The sequence below is a fragment of the Euprymna scolopes genome, chromosome 39 (genome assembly GCF_053919585.1).
Source record: "Euprymna scolopes isolate OS-2025 chromosome 39, ASM5391958v1, whole genome shotgun sequence".
NCBI classification, from domain to species: domain Eukaryota; kingdom Metazoa; phylum Mollusca; class Cephalopoda; order Sepiida; family Sepiolidae; genus Euprymna; species Euprymna scolopes.
In genome coordinates this window covers 17202713-17227155 of record NC_136520.1, presented here as the reverse complement: position 1 = coordinate 17227155, position 24443 = coordinate 17202713, and the positions used below count along the sequence as shown (strand labels likewise).

The 24443-nt window shown below is 33.2% G+C and overlaps 1 protein-coding gene across 1 annotated transcript in view; it reads left to right on the top strand.

The window, feature by feature from the left end:
- LOC145263655 (26S proteasome regulatory subunit 8) overlaps positions 1-24443 on the top strand; it is an 85772-nt gene that overhangs the window by 46766 nt on the left and 14563 nt on the right. Inside the window, exons 7-9 of the mRNA XM_080120528.1 lie at positions 3832-3995; positions 10784-10860; positions 12723-12799. Of these exons, the coding sequence (XP_079976654.1) occupies positions 3832-3995; positions 10784-10860; positions 12723-12799 (318 nt within the window). The remainder of the gene's footprint in view (positions 1-3831; positions 3996-10783; positions 10861-12722; positions 12800-24443) is intronic.

The window sequence follows — 24443 nt, the reverse complement described above, 5'->3', positions numbered from 1 at the left end:
ACTAATCTAATGAAATATAAAAAAACAATGATCAAGTGTTGATGTGGCGATAATGATAAAGAGGCTCTGTAAGGTGATAATGATCAATTTGAATATGAAACTATAACAGATATTGTTCAAGTCTAGCGGTTCTTCTGCATTTACCAACATGATTTCCACAAAGTTACTTGTCTGTGTCTGGCAGATGATGAGAATAACTGGAAACAGCCAGCCGAGTCTTCCTTAACTGTTAAACCGTTACAAGCAAATGATAATGGTGAATATTGAAATGCGATAAATACAACAAAAATAAAAAAGTAAACATGAACCCACCATAAGTCTAATGAAGAAATATTGTTTTGTGGGTAAGAAAAAAAATTATGTGTTGGATAAATATTTTATTTCTATTTTTTTTTTTTTTTTACCAACTTTTTGAATAAAAACTTTCTTAAAAGTTTATGTAGTTTTTTTTCTGTGTATTATAACAGATGAAAAAAAAATAGAAAATTTATGTTTTTTTTTTTTTTTTTTTTTTTTTTTTTTAATGTTACTATATGCTGGTTTAGGTAGGAATCGGTTACAGGTCAGGAAACATTTCCTTTCTCTGCAACAATGATACATTTGTAACACTGTCTTCTTCCATTTCTTTCTTTTTTCCTCTTTCATTTTTTATTTTTTTGCTTTTGAATAATTAACTTGAAGTTTTAATTTAATGTTTTTCCAATTTATATATAAATATATATGTGTGTGTGTGTGTGTCTGCTTACATCATTATTGGCTAAAGCCTGACAACATTTCATATTGCTTTCTCATTTTGTTAGTTGTTTCTATGGAGATGGACCTCGGCGTTCCTCGCATGGCATTGCAATTGGCCGTTTCCAATTACTCCCTTCATCTGCCAGGCACACTTGAGTAACGTTGTGAAAATTGTGGGTTGGTAAATGCAGAAATGTCAGTGTAGCTATTGAATCCATGCATTTAGTAATGAACATTCTTATTTCGAACTTGAGTTTGTCAAATGGATAAATTGTCTTATACAACAAATGCTTAAATAAACATAAAGAAAATAACTTGTTCACTGTTGAAAATGCTATTGTGGACAAGTGTAAAAAACTTGGCACCACTTTGATTAAAATTGTAGACTAAAACTGCAATTTTTTATTGAAACGTGACGTACAAATGAATGCTGTTGCACACCCGAGTGTGCCGTAATGGAAATTTTATATTAGACAGAAGAACGCCCTAAACTTTCTACACTTATCACTGGATAATCTTATTAGCAGCAAAATCTCACCCCATCACTATAGAGGGGGTGGATGCCAGGAAAAGTTCTATACTCAGACTGTTTTCCTGGCCATACCAGCATGCATAAATTTAAATGCAATCTGAGCAAACATCTTGCTGCTTAACTTGATATTCAGGTCCCTTCTTCTCTAATCTGGACCTTATCACAGTAGCTCCTTATGCTTAGTGGCAATATGTCTTGCTTGATGATCAAAATTTAAAAAGAAAAAAATTATTCCTGATATAAGTCAGCCCTGATAGAAATGGTATTTCTGACGTATGAGCGCCCTTGATAGAAAAGTTATTTCTGTTTTATGAGTATCCTTAATAGGAAATGGCATGTCTGATGTATGAAGGCCCTTGATGGAAAAGGTATTTCTGTTTTATGAGTATCCTTAATAGGAAATGACATTTCTGATGTATGAAGGCCCTTGATGGAAAAGGTATTTCTGTTTTATGAGCACTCTTGATGGTAATGGTATTTCTGACGTATAAGTGCCCTTGATAAAAAAAGGCATTTCTAAAGTATCAGCACCCTTGATGGAAATGCTGTTTCTGTTTTATGAGCGCCCTTGATGGAAATGGTATTTCTGACGTATAAGCGCCCTTGATAAAAAAAGGTATTTCTAAAGTATCAGCACCCTTGATGGAAATGCTGTTTCTGTTTTATGAGCGCCCTTGATGGAAATGGTATTTCTGACGTATAAGCGCCCTTGATAAAAAAAGGTATTTCTAAAGTATCAGCACCCTTGATGGAAATGCTATTTCTGATATATGAGCACTCTTAATCGAAATTGTATTTCTGACATATAAGCGCCCTTGATGGAAATACTATTTCTGACATGAGCACTCTTGATGAAAATGGTATTTCTGATGTATGAGCACCCTGATGGAATTGCTTTTTCATAGATGTTGAACTCTATCTAAAAACACAAATATAAATTGTCCTCAAATTTAAAAACTTTTATTTTAGAAATTAAAAAACCGACAATTATGTTTTGATTTAAATAAATTTTTTTTTTTAAAGGTTTAGCTTTTGACATAAATGCCCTTTATAAAGACAGACTTTCCATTTCATTGAAAAATAAATTTTGCTTTTAAAATGAACATTCATGCTGAAAGTTTAGCTTTTAAAATACATTTATTTATTTAAAAAAGAATACATTGTTGGCTTTCAAATTTCTAAATAAAAAAAATACATTCAAAAAGAGTGTTTTATAAAAATGTAACCATTTTCCTTTATTTGAAGATCCTTGGGTTTTACTAAAAATGTATGACTGACTGCTCCTGCTGCTTGTCATATAGAAACAATGTGTAAAGTTGCTTGAATCAACAGGAGCCAAATTGGACATTTACTCTGCCGAATTTTAGTTGTACATAAGGAGCTTAAAAATGTATGACTATTGTCTCCTGCTGCTGATTTACTATTAAAGCAACTTCAACAGGAACGAACAACTGGGTTTATCAGCACAAAATATTGTAAAAATCTGTCAAATAAACAATAAAATGAATTTTCTCACAAGTTTCAGTTAAGAGGTTATTTTTTGGGCAAATATATTATTAGATTTTTATAAAATGTATTTATAAAATAAATAATTTTTGAAAAGTATTCTTTCTAAGGCAGAAAGTAAATAGACACATAAGTATTTATTTACATAATGAACTTAAAAACTGAAACGATTATTTTTTTCCAATTCTGTGTGCTACTTTTTTCATTTTCTTTTTGTTTTGTTAAAAATACTTTTAAAAAATAAACCGTTTTAATTTTTAGATTAGTCGTACCTTGATTTTACTAATTATGCACGACTTAAAAATAAACACGATTGTATGTACATCTAATTTAATCCTAAAAGACTAAGACAATTATTTGGTACGCTGTATCGGAAAAATAATTCTCATTGTTAAGGGTTTAATTAGTCAAAACAAAACAAAAAACAATCAATAGTCAATAATAATGATAAAAATTTCTACTTTTTACAAAGATTTTCTTACATTGTTATTGTGTTACAAAATTCAAATTTTAAAGAAAGAAGGTCACTTGTAAAATTTAATTTGTCAAAAAAAACTTCTTGGCTGTAAGTTGTGACTGACTAAATTTTTTTTTTTTTTCAATAATAAAGAAATAAACTTGTTTATTTTGTATTTATTATTTTTTTTTACAAAGATTAAAAAAATTAAAAAATGGCTCAGTTTTTAAGAATTTTCCAAAAATAATTGCAACTGTGACTAAAGTTGTTTTATTATTTATTTTAAGAACATTTTTTACGCTAATGGACTCAGTAGATAGCCTGTGTAAAAAAGGAATTTTTAATAAAAATCAGTTTTCTTTAGTAAATATCTTTTTAAGTCCATACCTAAAAAGATATTTGCTAAAAATAACCTATCGAAACTTCTGTTTTATTGTTTATTACAAGATTGTTTTACAATATTTTATGCTGATGGACCCAGTGATTGCCTGTGTCAAAGTTGCTTTAATTAGCAGCTGTGGCAATTCGTCATACATTGATCATACACAATTTTTAGTTGTACATTTTTAGTAAAACCAAAAATCCTCTTTTCTTCTTACAGGGTGTGTTGTTGTATGGTCCACCTGGTACTGGCAAAACTTTATTGGCCAGAGCTGTTGCCCATCATACAGAATGTACTTTTATTCGAGTGTCTGGCTCTGAATTGGTACAGAAATTCATTGGAGAAGGTTCAAGAATGGTCAGAGAACTTTTTGTTATGGCCAGGTGAGTTGAATCATCTTCTCAATTAACTCCTCCACATTGCTTTTGACTTTGCCACAATTAAAATATTGTTCAAGTGTTGCTGGTCTCTCTTTACTCTTTCATTATTGCCATGAAAGTTGTTCAACTAATCTCCAATTTTTCGTTATTCTTTATAAGACATTTATAGCAATACAATTGCTTGTCTTTTTAGCACAACAGCAAAATACTTTCCCTTTTATCTTGTGTACTTAAAGTTGGGTGGAATTTAGTATCCGAACAGCTACTACACTTTGAATAATTTATTTTCCAAAACTACAATTTAAATTTTAAACAAATTAGCCACAAGACTATCTAGAGTGTAAGCAGTTGTTGATCATCTGTCTTTTAGCTAGAATCGTTAGTCGCCACAATACCACATTTACTTTAGGGGGCCATTCTACTTAAAATATCCCCAATGTATTGAAAATTAAAATTTTATTTATGAATATATTAACAGGAAGACTCGATGTTGAGTGGGATTGATAGAGAATTTTTACTATGCACTTTTTCCCTATGCTTATAATACTATATTAATTATTTTTTTACCCCCACCCTCCTGTTTAAGCTGAAATGTTGGAAAAGTCTGATATGCTTTGAATTTCATTAGAATTGGATATATATTTATTTGAACTTTTGAAGGAATGCGATTTCCATGAGTCATATAAAGATGTAGATATTCAACACATTTATTGTCTCCTATAATTTTATACACATGGTATATATTTCATAAAATTAGAGTATATTTAAAGTTTTAAGGAAACTATGCCTTCATGACCCCTTACAGATGCACTTAAAGATTTGGGAACACTTTCACTATTTTTTAATTTTACATACAAACACATGGTACTTTTGCATTTTGTGCACTGGATTTCTATGATGTTGGCTTGGGCTTGACCAATTGCTGATGTAAATCACCAGAATATGCTGAGTGTCAATCAAATTTAAAAACACCAGCAAATAAAAAGAACAACAACACTTATCGAATACTAAATACAATGAAAAAAAACAAACAAAAAAACGATAAATAAAATATAACGACACTAAGTTTTATGAATAAATATATGTACATTTTTTTAAAAATAAATAGAAACATCTCCCCACCCACCCAAGAGAATTTTAAGGGAAAAAAGTTATTAATGCTTATTGTTAGGAAACTTTGTGATTTTTTTTTTTGTGGGACACATAAACCCGAAAACTTTCAGTCTGGATTGGAACAAAATGAAGATGAACTTTTCTATAAAGATTCTTGTTCGCTTATCAATAAAATGAAATTATTTGTCAAGCATCAAGGGAAATAACTCTTGTATTATGTAGGAATCATCGTCCATGCTTTTTCACCAAATGTTTTCCAACCATTAATTAGCAACTGTGATTTTTCTCTTTTGTATTGCGACCGTTTCAAACAGAATAATCTCCCTTTGCCCAACCTGTGCTAATTACTTGATAAAGGAATCTTAAAAAAAATATATATATTTTCATGTTAACTTTATCATTTTATATTTTCTTAGCAAAACCAACCATTTAATAATCCTGCATATATATGTCTTCCAACTCTGAATATGATTTTTTTAATTTAAAATCCTTCCAGTTAAAATTTTATAACTGATAATTTAATTGCCATATGATAATGTAGTGATTAAATGTTACTTTCAAAATCCTAATAAAAAAAAAATTGTAAAATTTTAAAACATTTCCTCTTTGTTTCTCTTCATTTCAATATTCTTTTTATCTTTCTTTGTCTCTTCTTGTAGTAATTCAGAATACAGAAGGCGAATGATAACTTGTTAATAAGGATTTATTCATTAAGAAACCCTAGCATGTAGGCTGTAATAGGAAATTAAGTTACACACTGTGACACCCCTGGTCTTTCTTCGTTTCCCCCTGGTCTTTCTTTGTTTCCCCCTGGTCTTTCTTTGTTTCCCCCTGGTCTTTCTTTATTTCCCCCTGGTCTTTTCTTCGTTTCTCCCTGGTCTTTTCTTCGTTTCTCCCTGGTCTTTTCTTCGTTTCTCCCTGGTCTTTTCTTCGTTTCCCCCTGGTCTTTTCTTTGTTTCCCCCTGGTCTTTTCTTTGTTTCCCCCTGGTCTTTTCTTTGTTTCCCCCTGGTTTTTTCTTTGTTTCCCCCTGGTCTTTTTTTTGTTTTCCCCCGGTCTTTTCTTTGTTTTCCCCCGGTCTTTTCTTTGTTTTCCCCTGGTCTTTTCTTTGTTTTCCCCCGGTCTTTTCTTTGTTTTCCCCTGGTCTTTTCTTTGTTTTCCCCTGGTCTTTTCTTTGTTTTCCCCTGGTCTTTTCTTTGTTTTCCCCTGGTCTTTTCTTTGTTTTCCCCTGGTCTTTTCTTTGTTTTCCCCTGGTCTTTTCTTTGTTTTCCCCTGGTCTTTTCTTTGTCTCCCCCTGGTCTTTTCTTTGTCTCCCCCCACAGTGGGCCCAGAGGTGGAAATAGCCAAAATAAAAAAGTCTCAACAAAGATTTTTACAGGCTATAAACGTCATCTCCATCCAATTTCTGAATCAACAAAAAAAAAAATTAGGTCTCTAGCACATCATGGAGAGATTCTATCGCAATTTGAAATCATGCCAAATTCGGTCACGCGTCGCGTCGCGGAACGATATGATTACGGCAAAGCTAAAAATTGGTAAAAATTGCTGATCGGTTCAGATTACGAATTTCCTATGGTAGAAGAGGCAAAATACTTATGATTGTATCATCAGTTGACTAATATACCTTTAGATATGTGATTTAGGCCATTCAAACTATATTTAATATATAATTTTGGCCAAAAAATTAGCAAAAATTAGCAAAAAATGACCGAAAATAGGCATATTTTTTGCAAAAAATGCACGATAATTTATGAATAACCCTGCAATTAGCAAGAAAACCGCTAATAGTGACATACTAAACCATATATGTTTTGAAAAATTTAGGATGAGGTTTAAAAAATGTTCAGTTTGACTTGTCACTATTAGCGGTTTGAATACGATTTATTGTTGAAAAATTACCTTGAAATTCAATTTATCTATATTTGGAGCCAAATTGGCGAAACAAGGTTTTTCGACAATTTTGAAATTCACATTAAGAACAAAACAAGGTTTTTGAGTTCTGTAAAAATGGTATCTTTCCTCCATTGAGCTCTTTCCAGTGAATTCCATAGGAAACAGCTAACATTCAATCTTTGTGTTGATGTGTTCTTTGTGTTGATTGTGATAATTTAGTTTAATCAACTTGCCTGCATTTAGAATTAGGATCATAGATCATTAGCAAGGGGAGGTAACGTGGCATTATCTAGTGTTAGTATAAAGCTGTTTCATGCTTTATCAATATCATCTTGTAATTGATTATCTGTATCAACAGATCAAAGATGGCATCCATTGTAGATGATGATCGCACAGCTGTTTCTGAGTACCACGTTTTCCAGTCAATCATTGATGTGGCTTCTCAGATCAGCAGAAACAAATCTCCTGAGTATAAAAAATGTCTGCAACATTTCATGGACACGCATGGTATTAAGGAGTGTGAAGAAGTGACAACATTCTTTATGACAGGTTGGAAGCGTTTCGGGCGTTTGAAAAATGCTAAAGTGGGAACCGCTAAAATCCTCGAGCAGGCTTCAAAATTAACAACCAACTTCGAAAGAAAGTGTCCACCTTCAGTAGAACCACAAAAGAAACGCAGGAAAAGTTTTGTTGATTTGGGCTCCCGGATGCAGAAGGAAAGAACTGAATCTCTTCTTCAACACATCAGTGACTATGTCCAACAAGAATGCCCTGAATTGAGTGTCACCCAGCTACTTGGATATCTGACTCATAGAATTAACATTCAGTCCGAGAAGAAGATTGCCAAAGTCGGTCATGAGATCTTTACCTCCAGCATCACGAACACACGCTCCTTTGAAGTGGACGAGGCTATCGCTATTATGCACTCGCTGACACTTAGCAGGGACCAGATGAGAAAGATGAGAAACTTATTGTCAGAAGGAGTTTGCCTTACTGTCGGTGACCAAGGGTTTGATGTGAAGATCCTCATTCATGACACCATGAAAGATCTGAAGTTCAAAAAGCTCATCTCTGGTCTGGGTGGAGCTGACTGCATCCTGTGCAAGTCAAAACAGGCAGATTGGACAAAGAGAGAGAAAGTTTTGGAAGGTTTCTTGATTAACAGGTCGGCAGAAAACACCCTAAAACTGTACAATCAACTTGTGGAAGAGGACGGTACCATCACAACCAAAAGTGGAGATTTCGAAACACGTGAAGGACTTACCCAACAACCACTAACTACATCTGATCAATCAAGCATCACTGTTACACACTCATATATCAATGGAACAACATGGTTTCTAAAGGTTCTCTATCGGTGTAACTGTGACTATCAACACTGGGTTGAACATGCTGATCCGCGAGGAGAGCCCATTCGACGTGCAAAAGATTGAGTTCTCGAAGCCATCTACACTGAGACTGGTCTGTATTTTGACAAGGTCAATACTGCAGGAGGTAAAGGAGGCACTTCAACGAATGGACCCCAGGGTAGAAGATTCTTTTCTGAGGAAGTCATTGATGTTATTGAAAATTTGGTTGAAGATAAACACCGGGAAAACCTGATGCTTCTCCACCGACAACTTTCAACTGTTTTGTCCATTGTTTCGTGTACACGTAAAGTTGATGTAATCAAATTCAAAGCTCTCTGCGATGAAACCTCACTCCATCTATGTGACAATTTCCCATGGGTATTGATTAATCACACTCTATAGGCACCCTTCAGCACTCTGCTGAATTGATAACTCTGAATGATGGCTATGGTCTTGGTGCTCTCTCAGAAGAATGCCTAGAGTCCAACAACAAGGACATTCGGAACTTCTTACAATTTCGGACACGAAAAACTGACCCAATCCAACAATTGACAGATGCCATGGCTTGACTTCTGGAACGTTCAGATCCACGAATAAACAGCATAGCAACACAGTTTCAGCCGAAGAATTTCTGCACTGAATGTGGCGGTACTGACCACACAATTCGCTCGCACAGTCGACTGTTCAGTCTGCCTAAGAAGTGGTATGCGAGTGTCATCGAAGACATTCTTCTTGATTAGTCTATGTTGATCATTGATTTCTTGTTAGTTTATTTGTCATTCAGTTTATACTTATATGCTAGTGTTGGTTACTTGAATGCTTAGAATTGACAAAAAATGGATTGCACTTTGATTGCAATTACAATCATCTCATTAAATCCTATTTAATAACTATTGTTCATTCTGGTCCGGGGAATCTGATCAACATATAAGCCAAATTTTCATCAATCCTACCCTAAAATTGACAAGAATGCGATCCGCCTAGCTCTTATCTAATAAAAATTTTGGAATCCTCATAAAATTACTGAGAAAACAAAAAAAATTAACCCTCTAGCACTTCAGGAAGTCGTTTTATAACAAATTCAAGGTCGGAGAAAAATCTGGTTTTTATCCTCCGTCGTCCGCGACAAGCGTTGGATCGGAAATCCTCATTTTCCCCATGAAAGGGCTCAAATGGTAAAATAAATGGATTAAAAATGATTTCAATAGGCCCAATTTACCATCTACATCCCTAAAAACTAATTTAAACCTATTAAAACATAGTCAGAACAACTTCCATTCCTATTTCCAAACTTTGGCCATCTGGGCCCAGTGTGCCCCCTGGTCTTTTCTTTGTCTCCCCCTGGTTTTTTCTTTGTCTCCCCCTGGTCTTTTCTTTGTCTCCCCCTGGTCTTTTCTTTGTCTCCCTTTTCTTTCTACATCATCTTTCTAATTCTTTTTTCCTATTCCATCATTATTTTTTTAATATTTCTAAACTTTGTTTTTTTTTTCCCCTTATGTTTTTTTATTTTTTTCTCTCCTTATGTTTTTTATTTTTTCTCCCCTTATGTTTTTTTAATTTTTTCTCCCCTTATGTTTTTTTTTCCCCCCTTATGTTTTTTTTTCTCCCCTTATGTTTTTTTTTCTCCCCTTATGTTTTTTTTCTCCCCTTATGTTTTTTTTATTTTTTCTCCCCTTATGTTTTTTTTATTTTTTCTCCCCTTATGTTTTTTTATTTTTTCTCCCCTTATGTTTCTTTTTTTTCTCCCCTTATGTTTTTTATTTTTTCTCCCCTTATATTTTTTTTATTTTTTCTCCCCTTATGTTTTTTTTATTTTTTCTCCCCTTATATTTTTTTATTTTTTCTCCCCTTATGTTTTTTTTATTTTTTCTCCCCTTATATTTTTTTATTTTTTCTCCCCTTATGTTTTTTTATTTTTTCTCCCCTTATGTTTTTTTATTTTTTCTCCCCTTATGTTTTTTTATTTTTTCTCCCCTTATGTTTTTTTATTTTTTCTCCCCTTATGTTTTTTTATTTTTTCTCCCCTTATGTTTTTTTATTTTTTCTCCCCTTATGTTTTTTTATTTTTTCTCCCCTTATGTTTTTTTATTTTTTCTCCCCTTATGTTTTTTTATTTTTTCTCCCCTTATGTTTTTTTATTTTTTCTCCTCTTATGTTTTTTTATTTATTACTGTACCAGATGTAAAAGTATTAGATGTGTAAATATTTTAATGCTTTTACATCATTTTAAAATGTTAACGATAATTGTTTTTAATAGCAATATTCATTCACTGTTATGTCACGTTTGATGCTATCCATATCTGTAGTTTTGGAAATTAGAAGCAGGAGAATATAAGCTCCCTTATTAAATTGTTTTTTTTTTTAATATAGAAACAAAAAAAATGAAACTATGAAGTAAAAACTTTAAAACATCTATATTTTTGTCTCTATTCTTTCAGAGAACATGCACCTTCGATAATTTTCATGGATGAAATTGATTCTATTGGTTCATCTCGGTTGGAAGGTGGATCTGGTGGTAAGCATTTAAACATTTTTTTTTTAATTTTATTTATTTTATTACTAATTTAGATGTTTCTGTAAATTCTCTGCAGGAATTGTTTCAATCATTCTATTAAGATTGTGTTAGCGTTTCTTGTGTATGCTTCTTGCCTCTATGTGCTTTACATATTTTTATTTAAATGGTAATTACTCAGCAAAATGGGGACAAAAATGGATGGTCATCTTCAATGCTGCCAAGACTAAACTTGTTTCCTTCAATAATTACAAGAAACCTTCCCTACTGACAATAGCAATGGCCAATGACTTTTTATCTGAAAGTACATCTTTTAAACTCCTCAGCCTAACATTCACAGGAAACATGAGTTGGAACAATTACATTGAGAACATTCCCAGGACTGCTGCGAAGAAGGTGGGTTCTCTCTACCGTGCTAGAAAGCTATTAGCGCCTGAAAGTATCCTATACCTCTATAAAGGCCACCATTCGCCCATGTATGGATTATTGTTGTCATATTTGGGCTGGTGCATCTGCCACTAGTCTCTCGCTCCTAGACAAGGTTCAAAAGAGAGTCGCCAATCTGATAAGTCCTGAACTGTCAGCTAAACTTCAACCTCTGTCACATCGACGAAATGTTGCATCCTTCTGCCTGATCTACTAGTACTTTAACGGTGACACCCTCGACAAACCCGACAGGCAGCTAAATCCCACCCCCGCACAGTAGAGATCCCTAGATGTAAAAGATCTTTCTTCTCCAGTAGTTTCTTCCCCAGAACCGCTAGACTCTGGAATTCCATTCCAGGTCCCTGCTTCCCTAACTGTACTGACATGCAGAAGTTCAAGTGTAACGTGAACCGACATCTTGCTGTCCAACTCCGTACACAGTACCCCTGATGCTTATGTCCCTGATAGTAGCCCCCTATAACAAAGTGGCAATGTGCCTTGTTTGGGGGGAAAATGCAATAAAAAAAAAAAAAATTGGGCAAGTGTAGATCAAATGAAATGTTAAATAGCTAAATTAAATATTTGTTTATTCATTTTTATCTCTACATAGCCAATGTTTGACATTGTAAAAACATGTAGCAAAAAAATATATATAGGAAAACACAGATGAAATTAATAAAATAATTGTTTTGTTCAAAATTACAATCACGATAAATTAAAATACTTAGAGTTGCTGAAGACTGGAAATGTCATCTAAAATTTACTGAAAGTTTTTTTGTTGATTTTGGTTTAAAACTGTTAACAAAGGAACAGAACCATCATAGATGCTGTGATAATGATGGATATGGTTGTGATAATGATGGATATGGTTGTGATAATGACGGATGTGGTTGTGATAATGACGGATGTGGTTGTGATAATGACGGATGTGGTTGTGATAATGACGGATGTGGTTGTGTTTGACGGATATGGTTGTGTTTGAAGGATTTCTTTTCATCCAAATTTGTGATGCAACATGCTGAAGTTCATTACTAGCAAACTAGACACGAGTAAATATTTCACACAGTGATGCTATATCATCTGTGTATGACTTATTGACATCAAACTTGAATTCAACTGTGACGTGATGAAACTTTTTGAAGACTTTCAAAATAACCCAATCAATGGTATAATTGAAAGGTGTTGGTGATAGAACATGTCCTTGTCGAATGCCAGGCTATATTTTGCAAGGATTTCAAAACCTCACTGTACATGCAAATGCAGGATCGTGTTGAGGATTAGTATGCTTCAAGAAGACTGAGAAGTTTAGAGGGAATACCATCTACTTGTATCACCTTACAAAGAGCATTGCGGTTGAAAGCAAATGCAGCAGTCTGTAAATAAAAAGAAAATTGTACAAAAATGTCCAGGTATTTAATTCGATTTCTTTGACTTTCCAGGTGACAGTGAAGTCCAAAGAACAATGTTAGAATTGCTTAACCAGTTGGATGGTTTTGAACCCAAACAAAATATTAAGGTAAGAAAAACATCACTTTTACAAGGGTTTTAGACATGTCTGTTTGTTGAAACTTGTTTATGAACCTTTTGAAATTTGAAAGCATTTAAACTGTCAAAGTAATTTTCAAAATTCTAAGCAAATTTTCATATTAAAAAAATTAAAAGATTTGGAAGCTATTAACATGCAATAATTTTCTAGAGTAAAGCAATGTTATTGTGAGAACAATTATGATGGTATAACAATTTGATTCAATTAATAATTGAATACAAATGACATGGCTTCGATTAAAAGATGAAGAGAAGGGAAAACCTTAGCACAATCATTGGGGAAGGAGGAGGAGGTCTGTGATCATTTATGGGTAGCATGGTCTTACAATGCAGTAGACTTTCATAAACAGAATAAGTTTCTTAGGTTACCAATATTGTAAAGTTATGAACAAGATGATTCAGTTGAACAATATGATTGCATCTATTGTTAATATTAATTTTTGTTTAACTCTGTCAGTAAAACATTTGATACCACTAGTCACATTTAGAAGTGATCTGACTTCCGGGTTTCAAAGCTCCACTTTAATACACTTTCTACATCTAGCAATACTGATAAGTTGTGAACCTACAAAGTGGCTGCTTGTGGATAACTGCAGAAGCAGTCTCCGTTCCTTTTTATAAGAATCAAGAAAGAACTGATATAGAAACCTGCGAATAAGATGAACAGTATGGTTGCTAAACTCTCAGATGTTATTGCGAAAATATTGAAGACTGCAGGTGAAACACTTTTTGAGATGATTAGACTTTTCAAAATCATGAAAGTTTTTTTTTCAAAAGGATCTTCATACAAGTGTGAATTGTTAAAGGAGGAGTTCTAGCTCAAAATAACTGTAGAGGTGTAAATTTGATTGATTCAGATCCTGAAAGTAATTGAGAGAATAATTGAGCAGCAGACAAGAAGCATAGATGAAATGCAGCTTGGTTTTATGGACAAAGTAACATTAGTATTATTTTATTTCATTCTAAGAGAGTAGACACGAGGTGTTTTAATGGAATGAACTGAATTTGAACGTGAAACACCCAGGTTTTCAGCCTGTGTCATTAACCACAATTGGCCCATATTTATACTCCGACAAACACAAGAGAAGTAATTTGGTTAAAAGAATAATCTTCACTTTGCTTTTGTTGATTTGGAGAAAGCTTTTGACAGAGTATAAAGAGAAATTGTGTGGTACACTTTGTGCAAATTAGGGAGCCAACAAATGGTTAGTGAAGATTGTTCCGGCAATGTACAGAAATGTTAGAATTAACACCACATTTAGTGACAACTTTAATGTTAAAGTTCTCTACTGAGTCTGTTTTTAAATTGTATCTTAAAAGTGTTATCTAGTGAGTTTCTTATGGGTTGTTGTATGCTGATTTGTCTTTGAAACAATAGAAGAGGAAGGTCTGGGTAGCAATATACACAGAGGATTAAAACGCCTTGGATTATCACAGATTTCAAAGGGGTTCTGCTAAAATAGTCGTGCTTTAAAACCCAAATCTAAAAATATCACCATTTTTGTTCCAAAATGAATATACTTCCAAATTAATTAATAAATAATAATGTACATTATAGATTTTAAGAGTTTTAAGCAAATCATAAAACAATATTTCTGGTGAAGTTTTGTAAATGCTTGTATCACATTTGTATGAAGAATTTTGTCATGAAATTTGGAAGCACATCAGAAGAGACATTTTTAATAGTTTGAAGACACATTAAACTACAATTAGGAAGCTTACGATTTTTACTTATCTGACCTATTCTAAGCGAAATATAAACCAACAAATCTGAGGAAATTTTCTTTGAAATTTTGTCATTTTAAATTTTCGTCTTTTAATAAATTAAAACTAAATTTGCTGACTTATTTACCTGTTGACCACACATACACACACACACATATATATATATATAGTTATAACGTTTTATTTAATAAATTTATATTATTATACCTTGCTCTACTTGTTATTGAGCACTGTTTATTATAAACACTGGAGTTTCATTGGAATAACATCTAGGAAACAAATACAAATCAATACTATATATATATATAAATTTTAACTTTCACCATCTGAGGAAACACAGTATTCCTCTGTCTGTGGAAACAACTGTAATGGACTAAGTTAATATTTTAAGGTTGTAAAATAATATATATATATATATATATATTATTTCAACCTCAGAGGTTTTTTACTTAAATCATTAGAAATTGTTTCAATCGACAGGACAATAATATTATTCTGCAAATCTCTTCAGACAATTCAAATCAAAATAAATTTAAAAGAAAGATTCTTTAAAATTACAAATGAGCATCAAGAAAAAAAACGAGTTTAAGTGCTGGATAGAGAGGGAAGAGAGGGAGGAGTGAGAAGGAATAAAAGGAAACGGAAAGGATGAAGAAGAAGGGTGGAGGAAATATAAATTATATGTAGTTAGAATTATAATTAAAGATGAGAATAGAAAGAAATTAAAGTTAAAAAGAAGAGATTTTTTGTTAAGAGAGGCAGAAAAAAAAGGGAAAACATTACGGACTTAAAAAGAGAAACCAAAAGGGATAAATAATGAAAAGGAGTGTGTCAAGCAAGTGTCAATAGTGGCAGCAGTAAAATTGCACGCGCTAATGCAGTCATACATCGGTTAGAAGTTCTATTGTGTCCAGTTACTGTAGTGGTGGTAAAGCAAAGATATGCCCAGTTTAAAAGAAAGTGGATTCATACGTCCAATAAATTTAAGATAAGATTTTTTATATAAATGAAAGAGGTAATGATTGTAGATTTACAATTTTACTAATGACTTTCGGTTTCTCTTTCCAACTCCGTAATATCCCCCCCCCCCTTTTTTCTTTCTCTCTTAAAAACAATCTCCTCTCTTCTTTTTAATTTTAATTAAATTTTTTCTTTCTATTCTTAATCTTTAATTATAATTCTAACTACATATAATCTATATCCCCTTCTTGTCTTTTCCATTTCCTTTTCTTCCCCCTCACTCCTCCCTATTTCCTCTCTATCCAGCGATGATGAAAAAATGTTTCTCCTGTATTCATACTAATCTATATATCTATGAAAATGTGTGTGAGAGAGAGAGGAGAGGACACGTCTCAACCTATATACTCAACGAATTTTTAATTTACAAACTTGAAATTTCATATATGGGTTATTCAAACATGTGGAAAACTTTTTAATTTTCATCTGGAAAAAAGGGCTGCTAAGGTGTCAAGTTGTGGTTGTCACATTTGTTCACAGTCAATCAAAAACAATGAGTCACAATTTCTAATAATGTTTGCAACACAAATGAGTTTTCGCATTAATATATGACACTGCATAAAACATGGATCCACAACTTCACCAGAGTCAAATCTGCATGTAGGATTGCTAATGAAAATTAAATCATACAGTATGACTGGACGAATACTAAATATAATTAGATCCTTCTTAGACAATAGGACCATCCGGGTTGTCATTGATGGATGTTCATTCAAGCAGCATAATATTAATGCAGGAGTGATTGGGGCGGTGGTGATCTTTGAACCATTATTATTCTTGGTATTCATTAATGACTTCCCCGATAATATTGCGTTTGAGATGAATATATTTGATGATGATACAATGCTCTATAACATGCATGAGGGAAGAATGGATGTACAAAAATTAAGACAATGGTTAAATCCTTAGAAGAAAAACCTCCAGACCATAATGGAATGAAGCCGTAAATGGTTGGTAACATTTAATGTTAGTAAACTAAGCTGCTCTCCTTTAACAATTACAAAACTTCTCTCCAACCATGATATCCATGGCAAATAACTCCCTACTTGAGAATTCTTCAAACTCCTCTGCATAACATTCACAGGAAATATCAACTGATACATAGAGGACATTGCGAAAGCTGCTGCAAGAAAGGTGGGCTCTCTTTATTGTGCTAGAAAACTACTCACACCTGGGAGTATCCTGTACGTCTACAAGGCCACCATTCGCCCATGCATAAAGTATTGTTGCCACACCTGGGCTGGTGCATCTACCACTAGTCTCTCCCTCTTGAATATGGCCAGAAAGGCGTCTCCAATCTAATAGACCAGACTTTATCAACTAGGCTCCAACCCTTGTCTCATCGCTGCAATGTTGTCTGTTTTACAAGTATTTTAATGGAATGTGCTCTGATGAACTCCTTTCGCTTGTGCCCTATCGACATACATATCCCAAACAAACCTGCTTAGCAACAAAATCACACCCCTTTACTGTTGAGATCCTTAAGTACCAAAAAGCTTTATACTCTAATAACTTCTTCCCTCAAACTGCTAGACTTTCCCTGCTTCCTTGACTGAAATGCAGTTCAAATCTATACTCCTATAAATTTGGGTTTGTGTATTGATATTCATATTAAAACCCCTTTTTTCTATTTGTTACAAAAGAAAATACTACATTGTTATATATTGGTTGTGGAAGTGCATTCATCTGCAAAAGATGTAGCTAATTTGCATATTTTTTTAAGCATTCATTTTAATTAATTCACTATTAGGTTTTTGATTTTCTTATGGGATGATCATCTTTAGTTAACTATTATGTATAATTATATTCATGCAGATATTCTACATGATTTATACTTGCGTAATATTTGTGTAAAAAGCTTATAGTAAACATAAACCTCTTTCTATATATATTTATGTATGCGTATATATATTTGCTTAAAAAATTTTGCCTACCAAACTCCTCTGTCAATTTTTGGTTTACAGACATAAAACTTAATATATAGGGTATTTGAGCCCACACGAAACTTTATATTTGGGCTTTAACCAGAGAAAATCGGTGTGAAAATTAAAAAAAAAACATGGAATTTGCCAGGTGAAGGTCGAACAAAGCATTACAAATATGCATGCATAATGTAATAGCTATTTGTTCATGTTTTAATTTTTAGCCTTGCAGCAAACATAACTTCATAGCTCAGGCATTAATGTCAAAGGAAAAAGGTAGATTGTAAGTTAAATGTTTTGGTTTCAATTTTCGGTGGTGGCATACAAGTTATTTTATTTATTTTTTTATTTTTTTATTAACTTTTTAAATCATTACTATATATTGGGTCCAATATAATAAATATGAAATCTGCATTAATAAAAATATCATATTTAAGCATATTTTACGACCGAGCAATGCCAAGTGGCCTGCTAGTGTAATGCAAACCAACATCTTGTTTTTAGGCATGGTCCCAATTAATAGCCTCTTACATGCAAAAGGTGATATGCTTTGTTTGGGGTGAAGTTGATTAAAAAAAAAGAAAAGAAAAAAAAAACATATGAAGAAGGAAAAAGTGCTCTTTACTAAGATAATGCACCATGTAACAAGTTGATTGCTATGATAGTAAAACTATATGAATTGCATTTCAAATTAATTTTTCACTTATTCCATATTTAGCAGCTATTGGCTTTTTGCAAACTTTAAAAGAATGTTTAAAGAATGAGATTTGGCTTTTGAATATCAAAAACTAAGCAATTATTTTGAGGTTCAAAGACAAATTGTTCTACAAAAAAGTTATTGAATTGTTAGAGAAGCATTGGAATCTGTGTATCCCACTAAATGGAGACTATTGACGGATAGTCAAATTTAGCCCCAAAGTTTTCAGTTCATAAGAGTAGCGGTTGATGGGCAAAAATCAGAAGCTCACAGTATTAATGCTGGAGTCTCTCTGGGGTCAATTCTGGGCCCAATTCTTTTCCTGATCTACATCAATGATTTTTCAAATAACATCCCAAGATCATTTGTTGACATTTCTGTTGACGACACTACCATCTATGGCAACACATCAAAGGCTGTAAACGTTCTCTCTAACTCTCTCTCCTCTGATCTTGAGCACATCGTATAATGGGGAAAGTGGTGGCTGGTTACTTTTAATGCATCTAAAACCAAGCTCCTATCTTTACATCATCACCACTCTGATCTCCCATCTGGCATCAATTATAATGAATGGCTCGCGTCTTGATAAGTTTCTGGGTTTGACCTTTACTTCTGATCTGAAATGGAACGTGTACATCAAATCCGTTGTAAAGGTCACTGGAAAAATGGTAGGATCCTTCTATCGCTCCAGGAGATATCTCCCTCCTGATGCAATTCTCTACCTATGTAAAAGCCTGGTATGCCCAATGATGGAGTACTGTTGCCACATTTGGGCAGCTTATCCTGTCTTGACAGAGTTCAAAATAGACTTTGTAGCTTAGTAGGGGATGCCCTTTTCTCTTCCCTGCAACCTCTTTCCCACAGAAGAGACATTGCAAGCTTGTCTCTGCTTTATCGTTATTTTCATGGCAAGTGCTCATCTGAGCTTCAATCTATGGTCCCCCCTTGCTAAACTTTCACGAAAAACACTCGTCAAGCCAAAACCACTATCACTAATTTCCCCCACTCTTTATCTGTGCCTAAACCTAGACGTAGACTCCATGAACAAAGCTTTTTTCTTAGAACTGCATGCCCATGCAACTCTCTTCCATTTGCCTGCTTTCCAGCTGACGACAATTTGATTGCCTTCAAGTCCAACGTAAACAAGTTCTTGATGAACCGTCCCCCTGAGTAATCTAATTTACAAAATTTCCACTATTTACGATTACTACGCTATAATCCCATTGACTAATGTACACCCATTAACCCTTATCCTTGAGTTGCCCCTGGACCTTGATAAGTGACTCCTATGTAAAAAAAAAAAAAAAAAAAAAAAAAAGTTAGGCCTGAGACTTATTGAGTGATATGTAATCTGAAGACTTGTGAAGTTCAGATTAAAAAACCAGCTGTTTGCTCATCAGTTGGGACCACTTTCAGATTATTACTTCATGAAGGAAAAGAATAAACATTTGCATTATCTTGATGACATCATTGTCTAATTTCGATTGAGCTGAATCTGCAACCAATATAATAGGTTGCAAAACATTTTCCCCTTTCGTACACATGCAACCTTATTTCAGTTTAGCTCTTCTTTTTTAAGATGCTGAGAGGCAAACGGTTTCAGCTGAACTGCTTCCCTTCCCACCTCCTTGCAAACCTTTGGGGCTCTGTATTTGCTGCAAGTGTCCAAATGGTGGTGGGAGAGACAATGTTTTTAATCTTTTAAAACGTCCACTTGCTCTACCTTGCTGTTTGTAATTTTGCTAATGTTTCTGGCTTTAAGCTGATTATATCTTCTCCCAGCTCTCTTGACCACCATCCATTCGCCCCCTCAAGTATTTCTTTTCTGTTGCTGCACCATCTGTTCATGTCCACCCTCTTCACAGTTATGTCAAATAGCATTTGTTTTCTGCCGCATAATGAAGGGGAGAAAAAAAAAAAAAGACTAACACCATCGCTCCTCCTTCATCCGAGTGACTGTTGCAGAGATTGGATTTCACTGACCAAAGCTGACTTCTTAAATACTCACAATTCTAGAAAATTGAAAACAGAAACATCTTTTAGAAAAAACTGAATTAGTTTTAATTATTTCTATTGTTTTGGGGAAATTTTTCCTTTTACTTTTAAACTTTTTAAACCGATATTTCTTTTTGCAATTTAAAAAATTTTATCTTAGTCTCTAAGTCTTTTTAAGCTTTTTTGTTTTTAAAAATTTCACATCTTTTCCCCCTTCCTCCTCTTCCTCTTTTTGTAAGTCTTTTTCTTCAACTTCATTTCACTCTGCATCTTCTTTTCATTTATGTCATCCTTTTCTCTTTTGTCGCCTTTTTCTATTCGTCTTGCCCTCCCCTTTGCCTTCCCCTCTCTCTTTTCCTTTCAATCTTTCCCCCTTTTTAGTCTTCCCCTTTATTTTACCTTTTCAATTTAGTATTTCCTTTAATTCTCGCATATTTTTAATCTTTTTTTTTTTTACTGTGGTATTAATTTTTCTTTTTTTGTTTACATTTTCTTTTTTATATTTATTTTCAAACTTTTTCCTCCGCCATATTTTTCACTCTCTTATTCTTTCATCTTTAATATTTTGTCAATCTTTAATAAATTGGCAGTGGGTGGGGGGGGGGAGCAACAATAGTAGGCAGCGTAAAAGAGGAAAAAAAGAAATGTGACGTTTTTGCCAATGTCTCCATCATCCAATCAGAAGTTCGGAATGTTGAAATTAAGTCAAGTCAATCCAGCTGATACAATGACTTGCAAAAATGGCAACACACACACACAAAAAAAAGACCCCTCCTTATAGAAAACTGCCCAGTTGAGGGTGAAGGAATTAATGTTTTGGGCCAATTTTTCGATATCTGTTGTCCAAAGGGTCAAAATTTAAAATGATAACCAGTTTTGTTAGGTTCTATTGCCTCTGACAAAAATTTTTGCAAGACGTACAAACACATACATTTTGCCCTTTATCTGTATATCTATAAAAGTGAACATGTCTGTGTGTCTATATTTCCCTACGCAATAACTCTGTTAATTTTAAGTCTACAGACTCAAAATTTGATATACAGAGTACTGAGATTTGGGAAAATCTATGTGATCGGTTTTCGGCCAGAAATTTGGTTATTAAGGTGTCAAAGTTCAACGATTTGACCTTTAAGAATTTTACCAACTTCCTCTGCCAATTTTTGGTCTAAACACTTGAAATTTTAGATATAGGTTCCTTGGATATGGATTTAACTTGATTTGAGCCCCAAACAATAAATGTTAAGGGGTCATAATAGGGGTCAAAGTTAAAAAAAAAAAAAGTGACTATTTTTTTTTTTTTTTGCTCAGCATACACCTCCAAACACCGGGCACCCATGCTAGTATATATATATATATATATATATATATATATATATATATATATATATATATATATATATTATTTTTCTACCTTAGCGGTTTTTTGGATATATTACTATTTCAGACTCAACAATTATGTAGGTACCATTTGTTTCACTTGAAATTCAATATTTTTTTGTTTGTATAATATATAAAAGTATCCAATTTATTTATTCAAAAAGAACTCGTGTTTATGCTAATGTTTCTTACTCTGTTTTTCTCCTAATATTTTTCAAAATCGATTATTTTTTCAAGTAGTAGTGATCAAAGGAGAAGACAACTCTTATATATTTTCATTCTAATTTTTAATATTCTTTTATCTTTACCTTTTTTATTCAAACTCTTGTAATTTTTTTATTTTTATATATATACTAGCATTTCAGCCCGCCGTTGCCTGGGCATGTTGAGCAAAAAAAAAAAAAAAAAAAGTGGTAATAGGAAGGCAGGCTCGAACCCATACCGCGAAGGAGGAAAAGAACGGGGGAAAAAACCTGACGTCTTTGCTGTTACAACCACCGCCAAACCGAAAGTGACATAGGTTTTAATTAAGGCTAGATAATCGAAAGGAGAGGATGACTTTCAAAAATATCAGCGAAAAAAGCAACCCACCCCCTCCCTGTAGAAAAGTGCCCAGTTTAAGGTGAAGATATTAATGTTTATAGCCAATTTTTCAATATTTGTCGTCTGAAAGGTCGAACTTCAGAACGATACTGATCTTGTAAAAACCCGTCACCTATGTTGAAAGTTTTAGGCAGACATGCAAACATACATACATACATTTATATATTGGTAACTAAAAATTTTCAACCCAAACCGATTAAAAACCTTGCCTTATCTCTGAATACCCTTTATGTAAAATTTCAAATGTTTAGACCAGAAATTGTCTGAGTAATTTGGTAGAGACCGAAGAGGTCAAATTTTTTTAAACTTTGACCCCTATAATGACCCCATAAAATTTATTGTTTTGGGCTCAAATCAAGTTATTAAGTTAGCTCCATGTCCAAGGAACTATATCCAAAATTTCAATTGTTTATACCCAAAATTGTCGGAGGAGTTTGGTAGAGTTCTCAAAGGTCAAATCGTTGAACTTTGACCACTTAACAGCCAAATTTCTGGCCAAAAACAGATTATTAAGATTTACCCAAATCTCAGTACCCTGTATATTAAATTTCGAGTCTGTAGACTTAAAATTGACAGAGTTATTGCATAGGGAAATGTGTACACACACACACACATTCACTTTTATAGATATATAGATTTTTTTTTTTACCTTATTCCATCTCCTTCTTTATCTCTTGATTTTATCATGTTTCCAAATTTTTTAACTGTTTAATTCAAAGAGTAGATTGTTCTCATTCAGTCAGCCATAATTGGGTAGAAGTATTTTTTTCTTTTCTTCGTTCTCATCATTTGTTCCAAAGATCATCACTTTATGGCTGATATAACAAGAACAATCGACTCTTGTGAAATAGTGTTCAGTTTGAAATTCCATATAAGTTTCAGAGTTCAACAAGGTGCACCTTAAAAAAGTTGACGTCAAAATATTCTGAAAACAACCGAAATGAGAAGAGTCGAAATTATTTTATTATCCTATATTTTTTTTTTTTTACTGAATCACTACTTTATCATGACTGAAAACCGCTTGATGATAAGATTTAATTTGATGGATTGTTAATTGAATGGTGAAGAATATGATGGGAAGATAGAAAATGATAAAAAGCGTCAACAAAAACTACTTATGTGAATCATTTCTGACAAATAATTGACATTGGATTAAAATAGCCCATAGAGTAACAATCCAATGTTGCTGTGTTCCATGGATGAGAAGTTCTTGAAAGAAACTCTGGTCATGGAAATTTTAATGTTAGGCACACTGAAGAAAGTAGTCTTTTGTAATATTGTAGAATGTGAGTTCTTGCTGTGAATATCTTCCAGGGAAAAACCAGATGTTGGCGCTTAGTTGAGCATTTTCCATGAAAATAAGGATAGATTAAAAAAAAAAAAATGTTTCTTCTGTGAGAAAGGGTCTATAAAGAAGAGATCTCCTTCACTCCATTAAATTGTGAAGTTGATTTTGTATTCTGGCAGGAAAAAAAACCCTTGTTATTCTTTTTTTTTTCTCTATTGGTTAATTTTCATAGATTTTTACCTTTTTTCCTTTTTAATTTTTCCTTTGGTTTTGTTTTAGCTTTCATTTTATTTTTTTCTCGTTTTTCTTTTCTATTCCTCACTCTGTTTCATTATAAATGTATGTTTGCCGCTTGTTAGTATTGTTTTTATGTTTGTACTTGCCATCTTCATCCGATGTCTATTTTTAAGTATGATTAAAGAGCTTTTTTACTGTGTCAACCGAGACACAATAGTTTGTGATGATAGCTTGTGCTAGATATGTTCAGTTGGTTCAAGTTTGCTTACAATGGTCTCGTAAAATGCTTTACTGTATAAACAAACCAATTCATTGGTTTAAAATACACTGTCCTTCACAGCCTTTATATTCTATCATATAAATAGCAATTGTCTGTATGTGTGTGTCTAACTAAAAGTTCAAAACTATAAAACCAAGTAGCCACAAAGTTGGCATATTACCTGGAATGAATAATTTTGACTAAGTATTAAAAAACACCCCATTCTTAGAAGGTTAACTGGTCCAGTTTTTGATGAAGGGGGGTAGGGTAAGCCATTTCATATATTGAAGAGAAGTAATTCTGACTTTTTTTTTATCAAGGAGTTATTTTCTTGATACACTCTTTCCTTGAGGAATCTATATCAAGGAGTGTGTGTACGTGTCTAGAGAGAGGAATGGGCTGGGCATAGGAGAAAGAGGTGGAAAACTGGAAATGGGAAAGGAAAAAAGGAGGTAAAGCAATAAAAAACTTATTAAAAATGTCACACTTTTGCCC